The sequence below is a fragment of the Anomalospiza imberbis genome, chromosome 25, assembly GCF_031753505.1.
Source record: "Anomalospiza imberbis isolate Cuckoo-Finch-1a 21T00152 chromosome 25, ASM3175350v1, whole genome shotgun sequence".
NCBI lineage: Eukaryota > Metazoa > Chordata > Aves > Passeriformes > Viduidae > Anomalospiza > Anomalospiza imberbis.
Window position 1 is genome coordinate 6,541,216 of NC_089705.1, and position 21,162 is coordinate 6,562,377.

Genomic DNA, 21,162 nt, shown 5'->3' on the forward strand with positions numbered 1-21,162 from the left:
TTTTATTATTTTTTTTATCGCAAATAACGGACAACAAAGCTGGTCAGGAAAAGATTTCAAAGCCAAGGTGGGAGCTGAGGGCTTTTTTCTTATTTGTTTCAGCTTTCTTATTTTTATGGGGGGGTCGGGGGGGCAGCTGAAGAAGCCAGTTGTGGCCAACACCCGTGACTGCCAAGAATTGAATGACGCTGATTTGAAACCGGAGAGTTCAGTAAATGACTCTCCTTCTATTTCTTCCTCTGGCCCAATAAAATACAAATATGTAATAAGGTAATGGGGAAGGTCAGAATTCCATTTTTCTGTACAGCTGTGGAGAGCTTGGCTCTTGCTTCCGAAGTGGGATTTGCCTCTTCCCTTTACTCATTTTCCTGACAGGACCAATAGCATGTCATCTCCAATTTAACCAAGCTATTCATTCAGGAGGCCAAATTTCTCTTCCTCCGGACAAAATCTGAAAAGAATTGTTCATGGAATCCTCTTATCTGCTTCAAGCTTTTTTTGTTTCTTGCAGAAAACCCCGGTGTTGTTTGGAAGAAGAGCTGGTTTCACTGCACTGCCTCATTGCAGGGCCTGACACCCTTCACATCACACAGAGTGATTTGAAGAGCTTTTGAGCTCGGCAATTTTAAGCTCACTCTGGGCTTGCTGTTACAAACTCTTAGTCTGGAAATATCTTAAAATACCCCAAAGAAGCTCTGCAGTTTCTCTGGAGCACGGGCTTATGGTCACTCTCCCTACTCACCAAACCACACAGCTTTGTTTTTGGAAGTTTGACTGGTGGCAGGACGATGTTTTGTGGACTTTTGGCACTTACTGCTGTTACACAACAGCAGAGATAGTGGGATTGAGGGAGAATAGAAGCAATTTCTATGAATGCAGGGAGGTGTAAGCAGGGGGTCTGGACTTCAGTGATCAAGGAGCAACACTTTCTCTCAATTATGTCTCTCTGTGGCAGGGCCTTTGCTTTTGAAGTGTAATCACAGTAATCTACTCCTGTGGTTTCCTATTGAAAGGATTTCCCATGTATCAGCCCAGAGAAGAATTTCCAGCCTTTTGCAGTCAGGGTTTGGTATTTCCCTGTTTACCCTGACGTGTTCTTGCTTCCTCCCAGCGTGCCCATCTCTGTGACCCGGGTGTGCAGAGGGGCTGTGCAGCCTCTGCTCCTCCCAGCACCCCACACAGCCCTTGGACTGATCCCTGCACTTCACCTTGGTTCTTTCCTTGAGGCACATTGAGTTAAACTCCCTAAAAAAACCTGGGGCAGCAGGTTCAAGGAAGCTTCCTGATGGCTGACTCTTTGAGCCAGAGCAGCAATACCAGGTCCAGAGCGGTTGAAGCCCCATCAGCAACTGAGATGTGTGGGATATTCTGAATTAATGGGATGTTTTGAAGGAAGAAGCAACACATGGCAACATCTGAGATGTACAGGGCAACCCCGGGGAGCATGAATTAGCCTTGCTATGAGTCAGGAGTGTGTGTATGAAATAGTTCCTTCATTAGGGATTAATTGGCATTTACATTCCTCCTGGTGATAGAATTTTATCCATAAGGCTGCAATCTAGATGCTCCTCATGTTTGTTTTTAGCACCCTCTCTGTGCTGGGGCCTGGTGGAAGGGTGGCAGCTTGAGGCACGTCGTGTCCTCCTACGCTGAGCAGTCAAGGTGACAACTTGGTCACATCCTGGAAAGATGTTTGGGGTTTGTGTTTAGGGTTTTTTCTTTTCTCTCTCTCTCCTTTATTTATTTTTTTTTTAATGGCTGCATAAGCAGTTGCCCAACGTTTCTGGGAAGTTTTTTAGTAGTTGTCATGCTTCCTGTAGGAGTCATGGAAAAGTGAATCTTCCCCCTTGTTTTCTCCTCCCTTTAGAGATTGTTGGTCTTGTGAGTGACCAGAGACAAGAAAATCAGTGCAGGGGTGGCAGCATGTGGTGTGAGTGTATTTAGAATTAAAAAAAAAAAGTTAAAAAAAACCCGAAAAAGAATGTATTTGAGAAGCTGCCCTTTGTAGAGGGTTGCAAAGGTGAGTTATAACCAGGAGGAAGCAAGTAGCAAATGGAAAAGATGTTGAAATACTTAGTCAGTAACCCCAAAGTTGCACTTTGTCAGGTGGAAGGAAGGATGTGAGTGCTTGGGGGTGGTGAGAGCAGGCTGAAGTCAAAAGCCAGGGGCTAGGAAAGCTCCTGGTGGCCTCGTTTTTTACATACCAAAGGAGATAATGTGGGCAGGGAGAAGATGTCAGTAATGCAAGGGGATACCCACAAGGCAAGACTTGGGAAGCACCAGGGACAATTGCTGAGAAGAGGTAAACACAATTTGCATCTTTTAAGGTGTATGGGAGCTCCACATGGGTGCTCCATTCAGGGCTGAGGCCCTGCAGCTCTGAGGGCTCCACCAGAGCCTTCAAAGGTCTCTTTTTTCTGCCCCCGTGAATGGAAGCTCTCTTCCCAGCTGGCACAGACCCCGTGTGGGTGCCTGGTGTGGGCTCCGGGCATGGTATTCCCAGGGCAGGGACCTGGGGCTGCCTTGGGGTCTGCAGCCTCTGCCCGTGTTACTCCCCAGCAGCAGCATCTCTGAGAGCTTGGACATAAGACAAGGAATAAGACTTGTTCAGGGTTGGTTTGGTGTCAGTATGGGCGAGAATGGGAACATCCAGCACAGCTGAGTGTGGGAGGGCATCCAAAATCTGCCTCTGCAGGGAGAGCCACTCCAGGGCCGTGCACTGGCTGGGGACAGCTTCCACAGGATGGCAGAGGCTGTGCTCACAGAGGGCTTGGCTTTCCCGAGCCTGCCGGAGCTCCAGGAGCAGCTGGGAAACGCTCTCAGCGCAGGCTGTGACTCTGGGGGCGTCCCGTGCAGGGCTGGGTTGGGTCCTGGTGGGTCCCTTGCGGCTTGGCAGAGTCCACGGGTGCCCTGAGCTGGGGCAGACCAGAGCACCTGGACTTCGATCTCCACCCTTTTGTGCCATATTGACACAAAGAGCCCGGTTCCCAGTTCCCAGCTGAGCCAGCAGCCTTTCCCTTTCCCAGCAATGGGGCTTTTCCTGCCATCCCCACTCAGTGCCAGCCCTGGTGCCCCAGCAGAGCCCCACGAGCTGCCCGTGCTGTCCCTGTGCTCGCTGCTGGCTCGGGGCTGAGCCTCCCTGGCAGCCACACTGCACCGACAGCTGGGCACACAAATGTGTGCTGGGGGCTCCAAGCTGTGCTGGCTGCTGGGGAAGGCTTTTCTCCAGTGCAGCATACTGCAAGGACTTTTCTTCCCCTAAGAGGGTGGATTCTGCACACCCCAGTGAAATCCTGCTCTGGTCTCCGGGATTATGTGGGGTTTCCAGGCTGAACTCTGCGCGATGTTTGCTTGTGCAGACCTGCAGGGCCACTCCTCAAGCACCTGAGCTCAGCAAGAGAGGGTGGATCTGTACAAACACCACCCCAGGGCTGGTGGCAGGAAGGGATGGTGTAACAGAGAGTCCATTGTCATGGTGATCTGTGGAAAACATCTAATTGGGATTAGTTAGGTCACCAGGAGCTCAGGGAAGGATTCCCATTCAGTCCAAGGAATGGAGGTTAAGGACTGTGCTGGGATTCATTTAGAGGTCACCATACCAGAACAGCCCTTGCCAAGGTGAAAAAGCCTTGTTTTGAGGTCTGTAGTGTTGAGGTTTATAGTGTTTTCAGGAAATTCGATTGACTGTTCCTAATATTGGCTCCAGGCAGGGGTAGCACAGATGAAATCCAAGGAAAGTTGCATTTCTTCAGTCATTGTCTCTGCTCTAAAGCTCAGGGACCCGACTTTCAAGGCCGACAAAGTTTTTTAATGCATCTGTATAAATTTGATTTAGAAACTCTTTATTCTCCAAAAGGCAGCAGACTCAAAGCACATGTAAAAAAAAATAAAAAATGAAACTGCAGTCTTGGGGACTGTGGATGTCAGCTGCACTGCCCAGTGTTACTACATCAGTGTGCATTAATTGAAATGCATAAGTGTAAATTAACAGCCTGTAGTGTTTTGGGAGACCTTGTTATACGTGAAAGAAGCAGTGTTTCTTGTGAATATTTAAATTTTCAGCCTAAATTTAACTTGTTGTGGAATATCTGGACATTAAACTAGTACCTACAGTGGGGAAAAGCCACTTACACTGATAATTGACTTTTCTTGATGATCCTTCCCCCCTTCTTCCCTGTCTTGCCACGGGAGAGATGTCAGCATTAACTGACTTCTCACTGGGCTTGTTCTTGGTGGAGTGGTGGGTTTGGAAGGGCAGCAGGAATCCTGCTGTAATTCCAAATGTAACTTTGGGGTTTAGCACCTGGGGAGAGGCAGACGAGCTTCTCCTTGGCGCCGAATTTCTCCTGGGGTTTTTGGGAAGTCGCGGTGTTTAAATGAACAGCTCCTGTGTGTCTGGACGTGCCTGACGTGTCCCGCGTTGCCTTGCAGCCGGCGAGCCCGATGGATCAGATGGGGAAGATGAGGCCTCAGCCCTACGGAGGGAACAACCCCTACACGCAGCAGCAGGGGCCGCAGGCGGGGCCGCAGCAGGGCCACGGCTACCCCGGGCAGCCCTACGGGCCACAGGGCCCCCAGAGATACCCCATGGGAATGCAGAGCAGGACGCAGAGTACCATGGGCAGCATCTCGTATGCGCAACAGGTACAGCTCCCGGAGCTTCCGCAGCCTGTCACAGAGCTGGCCAGGCTGGGTTGTTTAGGTAGAGTGGCATTTCTCCAGGCTGTGTTTTGTGCCACACCTGCATCCAGGTGGGATCCATGGCCTGGGGAATCCTTGTCTCCAAGAGAGGCGGTGGCAGAGCAGTGAATCCAGCAAGGGAAAGAATAAATAGCAGGGGAGGGAGATCCTCTTTCTGCTGTGCTGTGTTAGAGACACAGCTGTTCTTTGCACAAGAAATGACTCCAGGTCAGTTTTGGCTCATTACATGATCCAAGTGGCGCCTGCTGGACTGTTTGCAGGATTCAAAAGGCATTTTTTTTTTTTTTCCTTTGGAGCAAGCAGCCTTTCCTTTCAAATGTTACTTTTGTTGAAGGGTGCTCAGATAGGGATTCCTAAAAACTTAGCTGTGATGTCTGTTAGAACTTGGTTACTGCCAAGAATAATGTCACACACACGAGTGACTTCTGCTGTTTCCTGGGAAGTATCTAGGCAGTGGCAATTCCAGTGCCTTTACTGCTCTGCACAGGTTTCTGAATTTCTGCTTCTCGAGCAGAATCTGTGTGTGTGTGTGAGAAATACCTTTGTGACTGGTGCACCTCCATCTCTCCCTGTGCAGATGCCTCCGTACGGGCAGCAGGGCCCCAGCGCGTACGGGCAGCAGAGCCAGAGCCCCTACTACAACCAGCAGAGCCCTCACCCGCAGCAGCAGCAGCAGCAGCAGCCTCCCTACTCGCAGCAGCCTCCGTCGCAGCCCGCTCACCCGCAGCCCTCGTACCAGCAGCAGCAGCAGCAGCAGGCTCAGCCCGCGGCCCCGGCGCAGCCGGCGTACTCGCAGCAGCCGGCGCAGCCGCCCCATCAGCAGCCCCCCAGCCCGTACCCGCAGCAGCCGCCGCCGGCCCCGCAGCACCCCCAGGGCCAGCCCCCCTACTCCCAGCAGCAGTCCCAGTCGCCGTACCAGCAGCAGCAGGCGCAGCAGCCCGCGGCCCCCGCGGGGCTGGCCCAGCCCTCCTCGTCGTACCCGCCGGCGCAGCCGCCGCAGCAGCCCTCGGCCTACTCCCAGCAACGCTTCCCCCCGCCTCAGGTAGGCTCTGCTTGCTGCCCCCGGTCACTCTGTGACAGCATCGGGGCAAACCTCCTGTGCCGTGCCTTAAAAATTGGTTCTGTGCTTTAAAATCTGTTCCTGTGCCTTGAAATTGGTTATCTACACACAGCGAGCGGGGTGGGACAAAACGGTCAAAGCTTCTCCCGTGGCTCACGGGGGTGGTAACCAGCAAGAGCAAAACTTGGCTTTGGGGAGGAGAAACAAAGCTTGGGACCTTTCAGCAAACACTGCAACGCGTCCAGAGCAGCCTTTGAGAAGTGGAAGGGTTTAATTGACTTGCCTTGTTTGTGTAAAGAGGCACTTGGAGCGAGGGTGAGATGGTGAAGGTGAGGAAGCAGGGAGGGCAGATCCAGGACAGCCTGTGACAGTCTGTGACGAGGAGAAGCTGGAGAATGGCTGTGACAGAGTCTGTGACGAGGAGAAGCTGGAGAATGGCTGTGACAGAGTCTGTGACGAGGAGAAGCTGGAGAATGGCTGTGACAGAGTCTGTGACGAGGAGAAGCTGGAGAATGGCTGTGACAGAGTCTGTGATGAGGAGAAGCTGGAGAATGGCTGTTCTGTCATGGCCCTGGACCTGTGCTCCCAGCTCTGAGCAGTGTTTGTGTGTGCTGGCTTTCAGTCCCGGCTCTCACCTCCTCTTTTGGGCAAATGTCACCAAGGGGACATAAACCTGCCCCAATGTGAGAATATCCCAGAGTGATTCCAACAGAGGCTTTATTGTATTCCCATTTGTGACTTTTTTGTGTGTGTGTTGGTTGATGTTCCAGGAGTTATCTCAAGACTCGTTTGGGTCCCAGGCATCCTCTGCTCCCTCAATGGCTTCCAGTAAAGGGCAAGAAGACATGAACTTGAATCTTCAGTCCAGACCTTCCAGCCTGCCGGTGAGTGGGGCCTGGGCCGGGGGCAATCAGCAGCACAGCAGGAGAAATGAGCACTGGTCCTATTCCACGTGGAGATGGGAACCATGGAGGCTGTCTGTGCTTTCTACGAAGTCATTAGCTTCTGGCTTCCCACTGGAGGTTGAATGTAATTTATAAAAGTAATGGATTTGAGAGGGAAGTTTAACCCTGAGTGCTCTGGTCTGCAGGTTGTGCCTAAAGCAGTTAATTCTGTGTGCAGTGTGTGAAGTACCTGACTGCTGTCAGAGTAGGCCCTGGCCTCCAGGGAGAATCCTCATTTTTACCTTGTTTTCCTGTTCCTTGGCCCACTGTGGCACTGGTGACTGGCACTGGAGCATCAGTGAGCTTCTCTGGTCCAGTCTGACTGAACAGTTGGTGAAAAAGACAAATTCATTGCTATCTGGAGTGAGAAAGATCAGTCCCATGTAGCTCCTTCCTTGGCAGATGGAGAACTGTATTTTCTTTGGCATCCTAAATCTGAATGTGCAGTGACCAGTTGGGGATGAGGTTAGTGCCCAGTGTTCCAGCAGGTTTTGGGCCAGAGTAGTTTAATTTTGTGCTAAAACATCAAGAAAACAGAGAAGGGTCGAAAGTTTAGGTTAGCTTGCACAAGTTGGTCTGTGCCTCTGGCTTGGAAGAAGAGTTTGGAGCTGCTGAGTTCCAGTTTTGCTGGTAACTTTTGTTCTAAGCAGTAGGAAGTGAGTGAGGTTTGATTTTTTTCTTTAACCACTGGCTAAGTCAGTGCTGGGAGCTGCAGCTGAATTGGCCAGAGGAATGGGCTGTGTGTAGAACCGAGTTATTTTTGCTCCCAGCAATGAGAACAGCTTTGTTATCAGCCCCTTGAAATAATGCCTTCGGATCGTGGGTACAAATTGTCACCCAAAATATAAAGTGATTCTACTTCTGACCACCTAATGGGAGTAGTTGAGGGTTGTTGGTTTTTGTTTCCTTTTCTCTCTCTCTTTTTTTTTTCTTTTTTTCTTTTTTCTTTCTTTTGGACCCTGATTACAAAGATTTAATTTGTTTTGAGGCCTGGGGGGGGAAAAAAATCTTTTAAAATGGCATGTTTCTTTCCACTCTGCCTTTTCACAAGTTCTTCCATGTGACCCATCTTCTGGTGAGGAGCACAGGAGAAGTGAAGCCACTGAAGTAATTGAAGGAATTGCTGTAGCTCAGAACGGTGGGAAGTCCTTTCAGAGGCACTGCTGATGGAGCCTTCCTGAATCCTACTGATCCCTCTGACTCGGATTATAGGAATTAGGAGCCAGGCTTTGCAGAAGTGGCTCCTTCTCAGCACCGAGTGGGAGTTTGTGTTATACCTTGGGGTTAAATATATTTGGCCCTTTTCAAGTTGTCCCCTCTCCTGAGTAGTCTTAAGAAAAGAAATCCATCCCAGCTGCAAGACTGGAGGAGCCTAGAAACAAGGGAATATCTGGTTTTCCTGGCTTTACCACCAAATAATTTGCATTTAAGAAAACAAGCAGTCTTTAGCTTACTCAACCCTGGTGTATTTTTGGCCTTTCTCTTCCTTAGTAGACAAAAAATTAAACAAAGTAGACTCACTTGTACATCTTTCATAATTCCTTGTTGTCTCTTTGGGATCCTGTAGGACTAAGAACAGCACCAGCTGAGAAGGGCTTCAGACAGGGATGCTGTGGGGTGTTGAAAGGCATCTTTGGGATGCTGGCAGCCAAATCCTTCTTTCAGTTTGCAGTGATCAATCTCCTGCATGGAGTTTGGCCTGGGGATGCTCAGGAACACAAGATCTCCATGGAAGGGCACTATCAATTTCTTTTTATCTTCCTGATATTGCTCAGTCTGTCTACTTGAGAAAGTTTTATCCTGCTCAGGAGGATTCCCAGATCCCTGTTTTGCCATTATGGATGACTTAGAAGAGCAGAGTTTGTTTGTGGGCTTTTAATTTTATTACGGAGTCCTGAGCCCTTTCCCAGGCCTGGTGGGTGCTGTGGAAAAGCTCACTGGGTATCCTGGAATTGGGGCAAATCATGCCATGCATCATCTTTAATTAAACACAGATCAGCCCCAGCAGGAAAAGGAGGTTCCTGCTTTTTAGGTTCTTGGGAAGTGTTGGATTTATGTGCCCAGTGCCTTTACAAGTCCTTGGCCTTTACACTGGGTTTTGTGCACCGATGTTCACGTTGGAATTCTAAGCAATAAAGGGGAATATTCCTTTGGCTGGTGCATCACCCTTTCAGGAGGTGCTGGTCTCCTGGCCGGGACGTTGTCAGGTTGTTCAGCTCCTGTGGCTGTTTTGGGATCTGCCTGAGGAATGTCCTGTGGATCCTTCTGGGTGGGGCCTTCAGGGTGCCTTCCCAGTCATGACTGTTGTGTCATTAACTAAACTCTCTCCTGAGCTAATTGGGGCTCCCTGGTGCCTTTTAAAGAGCCCTGCCTCCCTGCGAGTGTCCTGGCTGCTCTCCCTTCCTGTAGCAGGCAAACTGAGGAATTTCTCTGTAAAATTCACTCCTTCCCTAGGGAGTCTCCATCAGGATTGCAGCCAAACTAAACTTAGATTGCAATTGCACAGGAGAAGTGAAGTATACTCTTTTGTGTCTGGGTGTAATAGAGGAATAGTAATCCTTGGGATAGATCTGTTTCTCCCAGGAGATTCCCTAGTTTCTTCTTAGCAAAAAAAATTCTTCCTGGAGAGTTGTATCCAGTTTATTCAGTGCTAACTTCAGCTTTTGAGTCTTGGATTTTGAGGCTGAAGGAGTCCCACATTTGCAGGTAAAAACTTCCTTCTGTGTAGCCATGGAAGCTGCTGGCAGCAGCTCTGGGGGAAGCAGGTTGGGTGCTGGGACATCGTTTGGGTTTGGAGGGCAGATCAGCTCTGCTGCAGAGTTCTTTGGAGTTTTAGGTTTGTTGGGAGGGATTTTCTCTCTCATTATGGAGCATGGGACAGGTTTCACCTTGCCCCAGTCTCTGTCTCTTGGGCTGCCTTGAAGGAGCTCCTGATGTCTTTGGGATGGATGTGGAGCATGAGGCAGGGGTTCCCAGCAGGCTGTTCGTTCCTTCCCAGCCACAGAAATTGGCATCTCTGGTGTTTGAGCTTCCAGGCTGGCCCCAAAAGCCATTAATAAACCAGGAGGACACATTCTGGCAGGGTTTTGGAGGTCCTGACACAGCAAGGTTATGTTTGAAATTTTTGTGGCCGCAAACTGGGCAGTTGGGGCGAAAAATTTTGGAATTCCTACCCCAGAATGTCCTTAGTTTGGTCAGTGTAGTGGTGAGCCTGAGGGAGAAATCCCCTCCCTGTCCTGGACAGTTTATTTTCATCTTGTTGTAGAGTGGGGATAGTTTTAACATCAGTATTTTGCTATTTTGCACTGTTGGGAAACCATTTTGTTTATTTAGTGATGTTTCACTCTGGTTCATCTATGAATTTTGATCTGAAAAGTGTCCTATCCATGGCAGAAAGGATTTTAACCAACTGAAAATATTCCTGATCCATGGTTAATTTCTGGGTGTGGATTCTGGCCTTGGGTCTTCGCAGCGTGGATTGAAGAAAACTAGGTTTTGTTGGGTGGGGAGAGGAATGTGGCTGCAGAGCTTTGGCAGAAAAATCTTGTCAGTGAATATCCCCAGCAGTTGTGGGGTGGTTTTGGTTTGATTATCTCTCCCTCAGTTGAGCAGTTGCTGAGTTTGGGCACTGGAGGTTGTCAGGAAGCACCGCTTGGATTCTCCATCCTTTCCAACTGGTCATTTCAGCTGCTCTGGGAGTGCTTGAAGTGGAATAAAGTTGAGCTCTGTCAGCTGCGTCCCCTGACCTGGAAATAATCCATGCAACAGGCTGAAATGCAGAAAAAAGCTGTCAGAGCTGCCATGGAGGGAGGGAGGCAGCCTGCTTCCTTAAAATTGCAGTTTAAAATGAATAATTTGGACAACTTTTTCAGGGGGCAGGGAGAAAGAACCTTTTATAGTTGAATCTGCTGGTCACTTCAAACCTTTTTTTTCCCCTCTCTCCTTTTTTCTCTTTCCATATGGGACTTCCTGCTTCTGTTTGGTTTGTGTTTGGCCTTTTGAGCTTGTCTTATTGCTTGCCTTAGGAGAGGGATTAGCAGTGTGTGCATTTCAAAGCAGGGCAGCACAGTGGATATGCAGATAAAGCCACCAGCACCCCAGGCTTCCCCCAGGAGCACCTGGAGCTCTGGCAGTGCAGATCCCTGCCTTCCCGTTTGTGCCATCTGAAGGCTTTTATCCCAGGCTGTGGTGATAGTGAGAGGTAAAAATGTATTTTTCCTTGATCGGTGCTCCTCTGCCCAAGGTTCTCACGTTGTGTGACTGTGCCCACCATTTCTGCATGGTTCCTCGAGAAGGCTGTGCCTTTCTTCCCAAGTTTTTATACGTTGTTAAGTGTGGAGAGCATCTCCAGAGCCACCCCGCCCTTGAGCCGCTCCGGTGACACCTTTCACACTCGTCCCTGCCCCAGAGCAGCTTTGCTGTGTCCGTGTGGCGGTTCCCTCTGCTGCCAGCCCTTGCTCGGGGTTTGGGGGGAGCTGATCCCACCCTGTGCCCGCGCCGGAGCTCGTCCCCTCTGCACGGAGCATCCCCGGGGAGCGCTGCAGGAGCTGTGCTGCGCTCTGTGCTCGCTGCCGGGCTCGTTTCCTGTTTCTATTCTGGTCGAGAGCAGCTCAGCTCAGCTTCCTGCCTGCGCCTGGCTCGCCTTCCCCAAAGCCCAGCCCTTCCCTTGGCTCTCGCCGTGCTCCGGCCCGACCGCGGGGAGCAGAGCCGGGACCGCCCCGGGCCCGGAGCCCCCCGGCCAGGACGGGCCCAGCCACGGGGACCAGGAGGTCACTGCTGGAGCAGGAGGGTGCTGCAGGGTGGGCAGCTCTGGTCTGGGCTCCTGGATGTGCCCTGTGCTCTGCCGCTCACATCCCTGCGCTGCCACGGACCCCGGGGCCCCGGCAGGGTGATCCACCCCGGCAGGGTGAGCCCCCAGAGGGTGGGTGAGCCCTGCTCTCCGAGCAGCTCGGGCTGCAGGCCGGGGACGTCAGGCTTTCACTTCCTTTCTGCTGCTGCCTCGGCGTCACCGGACCCTTTAAAAGGTGCAGAAGCCTCTTGTGAGTCTGGCGTTGGGCTTTGATCCTCACCCTCGTCCCTCTCCATGCAGTTGAGCCCTGCCAGGGGGGGAGCCCACCGTGCTGGGAGGGTGGGGCTGTGCTGGTGAAACACCACCACACCTGAGCTCTCGCTCCACAGGGATAATTTCCCTCTTACTGTGCTTCTGGCACGCTGGATTGACTTGTCTTGGAGACACGTGGGATCATAAATACCGTGGGGAAAACGCTTTCCACATGGTGCCCACGTGTGGGGCATGGCTGGGGCCCAAGGCTTGGGATGCTCCCATGGGCTGGGATGGGTCACACCGGGATCCCAAATCAGTCCTGGTGATTGGAGGAGTTGTATGGTTGGTTTTTATTACAGTTTTGAATCTGGCAAGAAGAAGCTTCTATTAAGGGAAAGGGAAAAAAAAAAAAAGGTTTAATTTCCTGAAACGACAAGAAGTGACATCTCCAGGCATGGACTGTTCTGGCGCCCTGACCCCGAGGGCAGCACCAGGCCCACGTCAGCCCGGCCTGGGCCAGGTTTCCATGGATATGGTGCCTCCTCCTGTGCCTGTTCACTGCTCGGAGCCAGGAGCAGTTCCCTGATTGTTCCCCAAACGTGTCTCCAGTCTCCCCATCCCACCCAGAGCAGCACCCCCGGGCCTGGGGTGGCACTGCAGACAGCTCTGGATGGAAGTGGTTGCTCTGGAGATGCCCCAGTGCCAAGGGGCCATTCCTGCCTTCCCACAGGTACCAGGGAGTTTGGGAAGGAGCTGCCAGCTTCCAGCTGTCCCTTAGAACCAGTCCAGGATCACAGGCTGGGTTGGGTTAGAAAGAACTCTAAAGATCATCCGGTTCCCACCCCCTGCCACGGGCAGGGACAGCTTCCAGGGGAAGAACCACTGGATTCACCACACTTGCAAATGCCCGAGACCTTAGAAATCTTGTTCCGTCCTAAAATCCTCCTCCTGCTTTTTTAGAAATTGATCCTGTCACTGTTAATTGTTTCAGAGGCTGATGAGAATACTAAAAGCTGATTTATCTTAAAATCCAAAGTATTGCCTGAACAGGGGCCTTGTAAATTTTGCAATAATTTCAGCCTCTTGCCGTTGCTGCTTCCCTTTGGCCACCCTGGCTGGGGAGGTTGGCGTGGTGGCACAGTCACATGCTGGGATGACTAAATGCTTTGGAGTCTCAGCGTGTGGAACATGAGCCTGGAAAGCGCCTTCCAGAGAAGCTGGGGAATGGGAATATCCTCGTGTCTGGCAGTGCAAGGGGAGCTTCCTGCCTCCTCCATGGTTCTGTGTTTTGTGTGAGCTGGGGCTCGTCTTCAGGCTTGGATGAGGAGACGTAAATCCTGTGCAAGGAAGACAAAAGCTCTGTGAATGAGCAGGTCTGTCTGCACTCATTTCCCTCCCTTCCCAAGGCCAGCCTTTCCCGTTGATGGCTTGGAGATCCCTGCATCCCTGCACCTTCCAGAAATCAGTGAGAGCATCCCCTGGTGCTGATGCCATGTTGCTGCTTCCTGTGCCTAGGATCCTCCTGCCTCTTTCCCACAGCTTGTTTTGGGGTCAGTGTTGCTGTAGGAGCTGGAGGTGTCACCCTTTTGTGCTGGATGGACGGGACAGCTTCTGGGCCAGCTGAAGTGATGCCACCCTGGCTGGAAAAATTTGGCATTTTCACGCTGCCGTGGATGTTTGATGTTGTACCAACCTTTGTGTAAAGCTGGGAGTACTCTTTATCAGCTGAGCAGCCTCCAAAGGGTTAAATGGGAACCCCTGTGTGGGGTTTGCTGTTGCATCTCCCGGGGTCCTGTGGAAGAGCCCAGCACTTTCCGGGTGGGAATGCTGCCCTTCCACATGGCGGGTTCTCCCTCCAGCGACATCTTGTTCTGTGGATGAATCACGTTACTCCTTCTCTACTTTGTGCTGCAACTACAGCTCTGAATCTCTGCTCTCCAAAGACAGAGAAGATGAGATTTGCTCGTCTGCTCCATGCTCAGAGGAGGAGGAAGCCCCCTCGCCCTCCGTTTTTTTTTTTTTTTCTAATTTATTTTATTTTATTTTATTTTATTTGGAGGGGGGAGAGAAGGAGGGGCGGCACAGGGTAGGAGCAGGAGATGTGATTAAAGCTCCTGCCGAGGAGATCTGTGGGAGTGGAGTATCGACCTCTGAAAAATCAATGGCTGCTGCGGTAGCAGCGCCGGCTGTTCCGCAAGGCTCCGGTGCAGGAATGTGGCACAGCCAGCAGCACTTCCCTCTGTCCTCCTCCCTGCTCCATCCTGAGCCTGCTCTCTGCCAGCCCACCACACTCACCTAGATTTACTGAGCTGGATTAGAGCAGCAGCTTATTTTTGCAATCAGAGTAAAATTTCTCGTGTGGCACCGAGCCCCTCCTCCTGCCAGCCTCCTCTCCGAAGCTCCCTTCCCTGCAGTGCAGCTCGAGCCAGCAGCTTCTCCCAGTTTGTCTGAAGCCAGCCTGGAAGAATGAGCTTTTCAGCTTCTTTTTTGAGCAAGGAAACTGCACGAATCTCTCTGGCATGTTCCAGTCCCCATCTTAGGTTTGTAATTGCCAGCGCTGCTGCCTGAGAGGAGCTGAAACTCCTTGGAAGGGAAGGGAATATGGACTCTGCAGCAGAGGCTGAAACCTTGCTGGTGTTTGTTTTAGTGGGCAGGTGTTTTCTCCTTGAAGTAGTAAAGTCTAGCACTTCCTTCCTCTCTGTAAGGACTGCAGGGATGAGTGAGTGGCACGTGAGGACTCTCAGGTCCTTGTGGCACACGCAGTTTGCTGCCAGGACCTGGATGATTTTTCTCTTGCTGAACTCGATTCTAGTTGCTCTCACGTCATCCCTGCTCAGATCAGAGGTTGAGCTTCCAGGGCCATATCCAAGGGGCCAATCCCAGTAATTTCATTGCAAATAAATCCCTTTGTTCCTTCCGACTGCTGGTCCTGTCCCATTTTGAAGGAGGACATCCCCTTTGTGTCTTGTCCAGTGCATACCCACACCAGGAACGATGCTGAAGGTGCTTTTGGTGCTGGAAAGATGGACTCGAGTTCCTCTCCACAGTGACTGGTGGTAGAGGAGCAGAGTAAGGGGAATGATGGTCATCCCTGGCACAAGCTTGGGGTTTTTGGGGTAGGACAGGACTTGGAAAATCTCTGTTCTAACTCTTGATTTGTCAGCTTTGGAGACACTGGATGATAAATCTCTCTGGATGAAAAGCATCAGCTGGGTTTCCACTGGAGCTGAACTTGTTCCCAAGCTCCAGCCTCTGGTTTCTGCTGGGGGACCAGCCTGGAAGAGGCACAGCAGGAAGGCACTGGGGCTGCAGGGCCTCTCCCGACCCTTCTGTCACATCTGTGAAAACCTCAGGTGCCTTTGTGGGCGTGCTGTGAGTGGAGCACAGGGAAGTCTCCAGGAGAGAGTGTTCTGTGGAGCATGAGAGGCAGGATTTGTCTGTGCTGCCAAAGGAGGAACAAGTCTATCCATGTCCCCAAAATAGCAGGGAGATCCTGCCAGTCAGCTGTGTGATTGTTGTGATAGAGAGGATTGAGGTATTTTGGGTGTGGAAGTAAAGGGGAAGGAAAGGACAAGCTTGTGATTTTTAAATGTTGGTAGTTCTTAAGTGGAAAAGCAACTGCACAGAAAAAGAGCTTGTAATAGAAAGTGAATATTTCAATCAGAAGGAAGGAAGAGGCTTTTTCCCTTTCAGAAAGAACTGGGGAATAAATTTAGCCATTGTTCTCTGGTCTTGCTTGTGAGCATCTTATGGAAACAACTGGCCTTACAGAATTCATAAACTCCAGCACATGCTCGTCTCCGACCATCATTTCCTCGAGTGCTGTCTGGTGATCTGATCCTGCCGAGATCTTTCCCTGTTCCCCCACACTTCCCACGTGGAAGGGCCGAGGCTGGGGCTGGGCAGGGGGGGCTGCAGTCCCTGCTCAGGAATTCCATTTGCTTTCTGGTCAGTCTTCCTGCTCTGCCAGATCAGTGGGATGGGCCCGAGCCTCTCTGCTCCTCTGGGAGTTTGCTACCTTGATCTCCAGCATTTCTCTCCGTTTCATCTCTCTGTTTGTTTAACAAACGAGCTGTATCAGATAGAGGGGTGGTGGTTCCTGCCCCAGATAAAAGAATCCCGGCTGTTTCCAGCAGAAGCCATCGGCTCCTTGTGCTGGTCATGCCAGGACTTGCAGCCCTTTCCGTGCAGGGATGAAGTCCCCTGCCCCCTCCTGTGGGTAGCAGGCGGTGTGATTCCAGGCAGGGTTTTGCTGTGGGTGAGGAGGAGGTGTTGTGCCCAGTCCTGTTTGTCAGCAGCACTGACAGCCCCGCGCTGGCACCGGCCCGGCTCGGGCATCCTCTCGCAGCTGGAAGCGCTCCGTTCCAGGGTCCCCGTGGGCTTCCGCTATCAGGTCACATCCCAAAATAACACTGGGCAGTATTTCAAGTGAAGAAACTCAGGCTTTGGGGCTGCAGCCAGCCTGGAGTGTGAGATTCTGTGTGAAATAGTTGGAATCCCTCCAGCGTTTTTGATCTGCATGGCAGATGAGCAATAAAATGCATAAAAAACACATTGGAAACACGTGAGGAAATTCTCCAGACCCTGACGTTTCCTTGAGTTGGCAGAGCTGCTGCTGCCGAGCCTCACCTCCTGTCTCGGCTCCCTGGCTGTGCTGGCGGGAGAGGGAAGGGGAGAGCCCTTCTCCTGCTGCTGCCGTGCCTTTCCAGCTCTCCTCCTGGTGCTCCGTGGGAGGCAAACGAAACCTCCCAGGCCCTCTGCTCCTGGGCTTCGTCCAGAACCCCCTGACGGCAGCAGGTCTCCATTATTTCCATCAGGTTTTGTTGTTTTTAAAGGCTTCTCTGCTACGGCTGCCCTGAAAATGGGCTGGAGGGAGATGCAGGGATTTCCTTTTCCCCTGCTTTGGGGGTGGCAGAGCTGGGGGTGTCTTTTAGGTTTAATTAACCCATGGTGCCCTGGTGCTTGACATCCTGAGAGAGAATTTGATGGGAGGAAAACAGCTCCCCACTGATGAGCTGCTGGGGCTCAGACATTCCAGTCCGTGTTTTCTCCTTCCCCTTGCAGGAGTTTCCCTTCTGAGCAGCTCAGTCCTGCTGAATAACACACTCAGAAAATGCTGCTGTGCTGGCAGAACCCTTATTTGCTGGGAAATGACTTTATTGTTGGCATTCATAAAACTTACATATCTTTGAAGGTGAAAGTCACTTCAGCAGTTACTTGTTTTTCACGGTCCTGTTTCAACTCATGTCCCAACAGCTGGGAGAGGGGGATGTGTAACTCACTTCAAACTCATTTAAACTGATAACCTGGGAGCCTGGTGCCCAGCTAAAGCTCTGCTGTTCCTCTGGGGGTCCCTCCTGGTGTGTCAGCAGTGCAGAGGGGCCCTGCTCACAGGGGCACAGCCACCCAGGATCCACCTGCTTCATTAAAATGGGATGGTTTTAAATGGCTTGAGTACTAAAGCACTGATGCACAGGCAAGGTCGAAGACATGAGCTCTGGAGATTGTTATCTACTGCTGAGGAGTTAATTTTCAAACCGTTTTTAACGTTCCTTCATTTTATGTCTTGCAGATATTTGGTGCTTCAAACTAAAACTACCTTCATGTTTTGAGGGGACATGCCAGTATTTCCATCCAGTTGTAGGCTGGACTGAACTGGTTTCTGGACATTCTGATCCCTTCATGGGCTCTGGGGGGAATCTCTTTGTGTGTCTTGTATCAGTGGCTGCAGTTGGGTGCAGTAAATCTCAGCGAGAGGAGTGTTTTGCTCTTGATTGTTTGTGTTGGTTGATGCTTTTTAATGCAAGATGTTGGAAATAATGTCTCTTTACTCCCACTTCAGATGGTTTCTGCAGTGGGAATGTGGGATTTGTCAAAGTTGTCCAGGGAAAAACACCCAAATAGCTGCATAAAGGAGCAATGCTTTTGATGTTACAATGGGAAAGTAGTGAAAATTGCAAGAGATCTCAGACACTATTTTTAGGCTTTTTCTGCAGTTTTTTAGCTTTCATTGAAATAAAACAAAGCTTTTTTTTTTTTTCCCCCCTCAGGAAGATAATACTTGAGCAGTAAGCAAATACACCTCAGAGACTGTGGTGCAGGAAATGAGCTCTCCAACAGGAGCAGTAATGGAAGGGGAGGGAGGACACGCTCTGCACTAAATCATCCCACCAAGTGTCTGGGCTCTGCAGCTCCAAAGTAACACTTGCCAGCATTTGTTAGAAGCATTTTGTTCAAATTCCATTAAAACAGAGGAAATTGCTGTGCTGGAGCAGCTGAACGTGGTGCTGAGGCCCAGCTCTGCCCTCTCAATGTCCCCGTCCCACGGGGGTGATGAGCTGCTTGGGTGTCTCCGTTGTTGGCTTTTATTCCTCCATAATTCCACTTCTCCCTGACTCCCATGTCCTGGATGTGCTGTCAGAGCTTTTCCACGTCCCCTGGCAGGCTGGGCTTGGGTGTGGGGGCTCCTGCTCCCCAAGGCTGATGAGTTGCAGTGTCTGGTGCTCCGGGTCCATGTGCACTGCCAGGGCTGGGAAAACATTCCCTGCGCTGCTGCTGGACCAGGAGGTGTGCTGTCGGTGGAAATGAAACCAGCGTGTCCAGGTGATTTATCAGCTGGCTCGGCCTTTCTCTGTGGGGTTTAAATGAGGTTGGCTCTGCTTGTGCTGTTCAGCTGAATTCTGTGCAGGGAAAATGACCTGGGATTCCCTCAGGGCTCACCCAGAACCCTTCTGATCCAGAGCTGATTGCTCTGGAAGACTTAGGAAGGGTAAGTGAAGTCCTGGTAAGCTTTGGCCTCCACTTCTTCACCTGCCCTGATCCTTTGAACCTCTGGCAGAGATTTTATCTAATCCCTGGAATAGTTACAACTTCCCAGCTTTCTGTTCAAATACACTGCCGCTTCCTCTGGCTGGGGCTGCTCCTGACTCATTCAGTGCAGGCCAAGCCTGAGCAGCTGATGCACCTTGTTACCAACCGGGCATCTTGGATCTGCACATCATCAGCTCCTTGGAATTAGCCCCATTTTCACACTTGCCAGCTGGTTTTTGATGCTGTCGCTTTGCTGCTGTGGCAATTGGAGGTTTCAGCTCTCTTAGGCTTTTTGTGCTTTTCTTCTCCAAGGTGAATACATGCAGGAGGAAGGGTGTTTTCTAGCCTTGCCTTCCAGAAAAGCTAAACTTTACAGGTTGATACAGTAACTGCTAATTTTTGCTGTCTTTGAAGAAAGGGAAGTGGGAACCCTGAAGAGTATTTTATGGTTTTCTTTTAAATCTCTGTTTAGTTTGTTTTTATCCATCTCAAGTGAGTAGTTTCCCAGCTCATAGGAGGTTTATGAATTAATTATGGTGAGGCAGGAGTTTTCTGTCTTTCAGAGACTGAGCCACGTTTCCCTTCCAAGCCATGATCACATGGACTGTCTTCTGTGTTTGCAGTTTTATGTGTGCTGTTGATGCATTCTTTAACTTCCCACCTCTAAACTGAATTAAAAGGAGAATTAGCCAGTTGTTTGGGCCAGCCAGCAGCAAACCAACTCAGGGGCTCCTGGGTTCAGACTGGCAGCAGGATAAGACACGTCTGGCAGCTGCCTCGGTCTGCAGCAGCCTTTGGTACCAACAGCAAGCAGAGTTCACTGGCTCCTGTGTGCAATGTCCAGGGACGTTGCTCCTCCTGAGTGGTGTGTGAGAGAGCAGCCCCCTGGCTCTGTGGTTTCTGATGTGTTTCTGTGCCCTGCAGGACCTGTCTGGTTCCATAGATGACCTGCCCATGGGGACCGAAGGAGCCCTGAGCCCTGGAGTAAGCACATCAGGGATTTCCAGCAGCCAAGGAGAGCAGAGTAACCCAGCTCAGTCTCCTTTCTCGCCACATACCTCTCCTCACCTGCCAGGCATCAGAGGACCCTCCCCCTCCCCAGTTGGATCTCCAGCCAGCGTTGCTCAGTCCCGCTCCGGTCCCCTGTCCCCCGCTGCAGTCCCAGGTAACCTCTCACCCCCGGGCTCTGCTGGGGCTGGGCCGTGCTGCCCAGTGGGGAGGAGCTGCCCAGAGGCAGCACTGTGTGGTCACTGAGGCGCTCTGAGCGCGTCTGTGTGTGTGAGAGGTCTGCAGCTTTGGGGCTGGGTGGGGTGCTGGTGAGCCAGCAGTGCCACTGCGCTGGCCTGATGTGACCACTTGCTGCTGTTCTTCCTCGCCGTGGCCAACATCCCCTTGTCCTGGGCTTGTCTGGGCTTCTGGGATGTGGCTCTGCTGCCTGCTGGGTCTGTGGAGAGCAGCTGCTGATGGTGTGTGTCCTTTTTGTGGCCCAGGCAATCAGATGCCTCCCCGCCCGCCCAGTGGCCAGTCGGACACAATCCTGCACCCCTCCATGAACCAGTCGAGCATCGCGCCGGACCGAGGTGGGTCACGCCCGCTGCACGTGTTTGTTCAATTACCTGGCCCGGGGACATGGGTTCTGTGGGACAGAGCACTGAAAAGCTGCCCCAGGATTACAGGCTGAAGTGTTTGAGGCACCTTGCAGTAAATTCAGCTGTTGGTGGCTGTTTGGCCTCTAAATGTTCCATCCAAACCGGTGCTTTGGCTTCGAAGATGTTTTCTCTGGCTTCTTAACATGCTTTAAGCTTCAAAACAAGGGGTGCTCACAGCAATATTGTGTGCCTTTCCCTTTTGAGAGAGTAAGATTTTTGGGGGAAAATGCATGTAAAATTTCAGCTCTCCTGGCTGAAGGTATAGACCTGTCACCCTGAGAAAGCAAACAAGTGAACAAAAGCCAAGAACAAGAAGCCCCAAGGATTTGCAGAGCTGTACTGGCTTCTGCTGTGACACTAAGGGGTTTTTTCTTCTGACTAAAACAGGAAATTGGATCTGTTATCTGCTCAGATAACACTGGCTCCTTAATGCAACCACTAAAATGTGTCCAGGCTGCTGCTGGAAGGATTTTGTCGGCGCTGGGGGCTGTTGCCTGGAACACGTGTGTGCAGTGGCGGCTCGGGATGCTTTGCACTAACGATTTGCTCCCTCCTGGTGTGCAGGGTACATGCAGAGGAACCCCCAGATGCCCCAGTACAGCTCCCCCCAGCCCGGCTCAGCCTTATCCCCCCGGCAGTCCTCGGGAGCACAGATGCACGCCGGCATGGGGCCCTACCAGCAGAACTCCATGGGGAGCTACGGACCCCAGGGCGGGCAGTACGGACCTCAAGGTGGGAACTGAGCCAGCAAAGGCCTCTCTCTGTCCTCGTGTCTTCCTGGGGCCCCGGGTTTCCAGAGCAGCTGCGGCTGCCCCATCCCTGGAAGTGTTCAAGGCCAGGTTTTGGAGCAAGCTGGGGTAGTGGAAGGTGTCCCTGCCCATGGGATGATCTGTAAGGTCCCTTCCAAACCACTCCGTGATTCCATGATAAATGTTTTGATTTGTCCCCTCTTAA

At 51.5% G+C, this 21,162-nt stretch overlaps 1 protein-coding gene across 3 annotated transcripts in view; it reads left to right on the forward strand.

Moving 5' to 3' along the window:
• The window catches only part of ARID1A (AT-rich interaction domain 1A), a 55,693-nt gene that overhangs the window by 18,145 nt on the left and 16,386 nt on the right, over positions 1-21,162 (forward strand). For 2 of the 3 annotated variants that reach the window (XM_068172799.1, XM_068172798.1), the window contains exons 2-7: positions 4,432-4,644; positions 5,279-5,743; positions 6,532-6,645; positions 19,484-19,724; positions 20,050-20,139; positions 20,773-20,940. In XM_068172799.1, coding sequence (XP_068028900.1) covers positions 4,432-4,644; positions 5,279-5,743; positions 6,532-6,645; positions 19,484-19,724; positions 20,050-20,139; positions 20,773-20,940 — 1,291 coding nt within the window. The remainder of the gene's footprint in view (positions 1-4,431; positions 4,645-5,278; positions 5,744-6,531; positions 6,646-19,483; positions 19,725-20,049; positions 20,140-20,772; positions 20,941-21,162) is intronic. The other variant, XM_068172801.1, reaches the window with a different exon arrangement.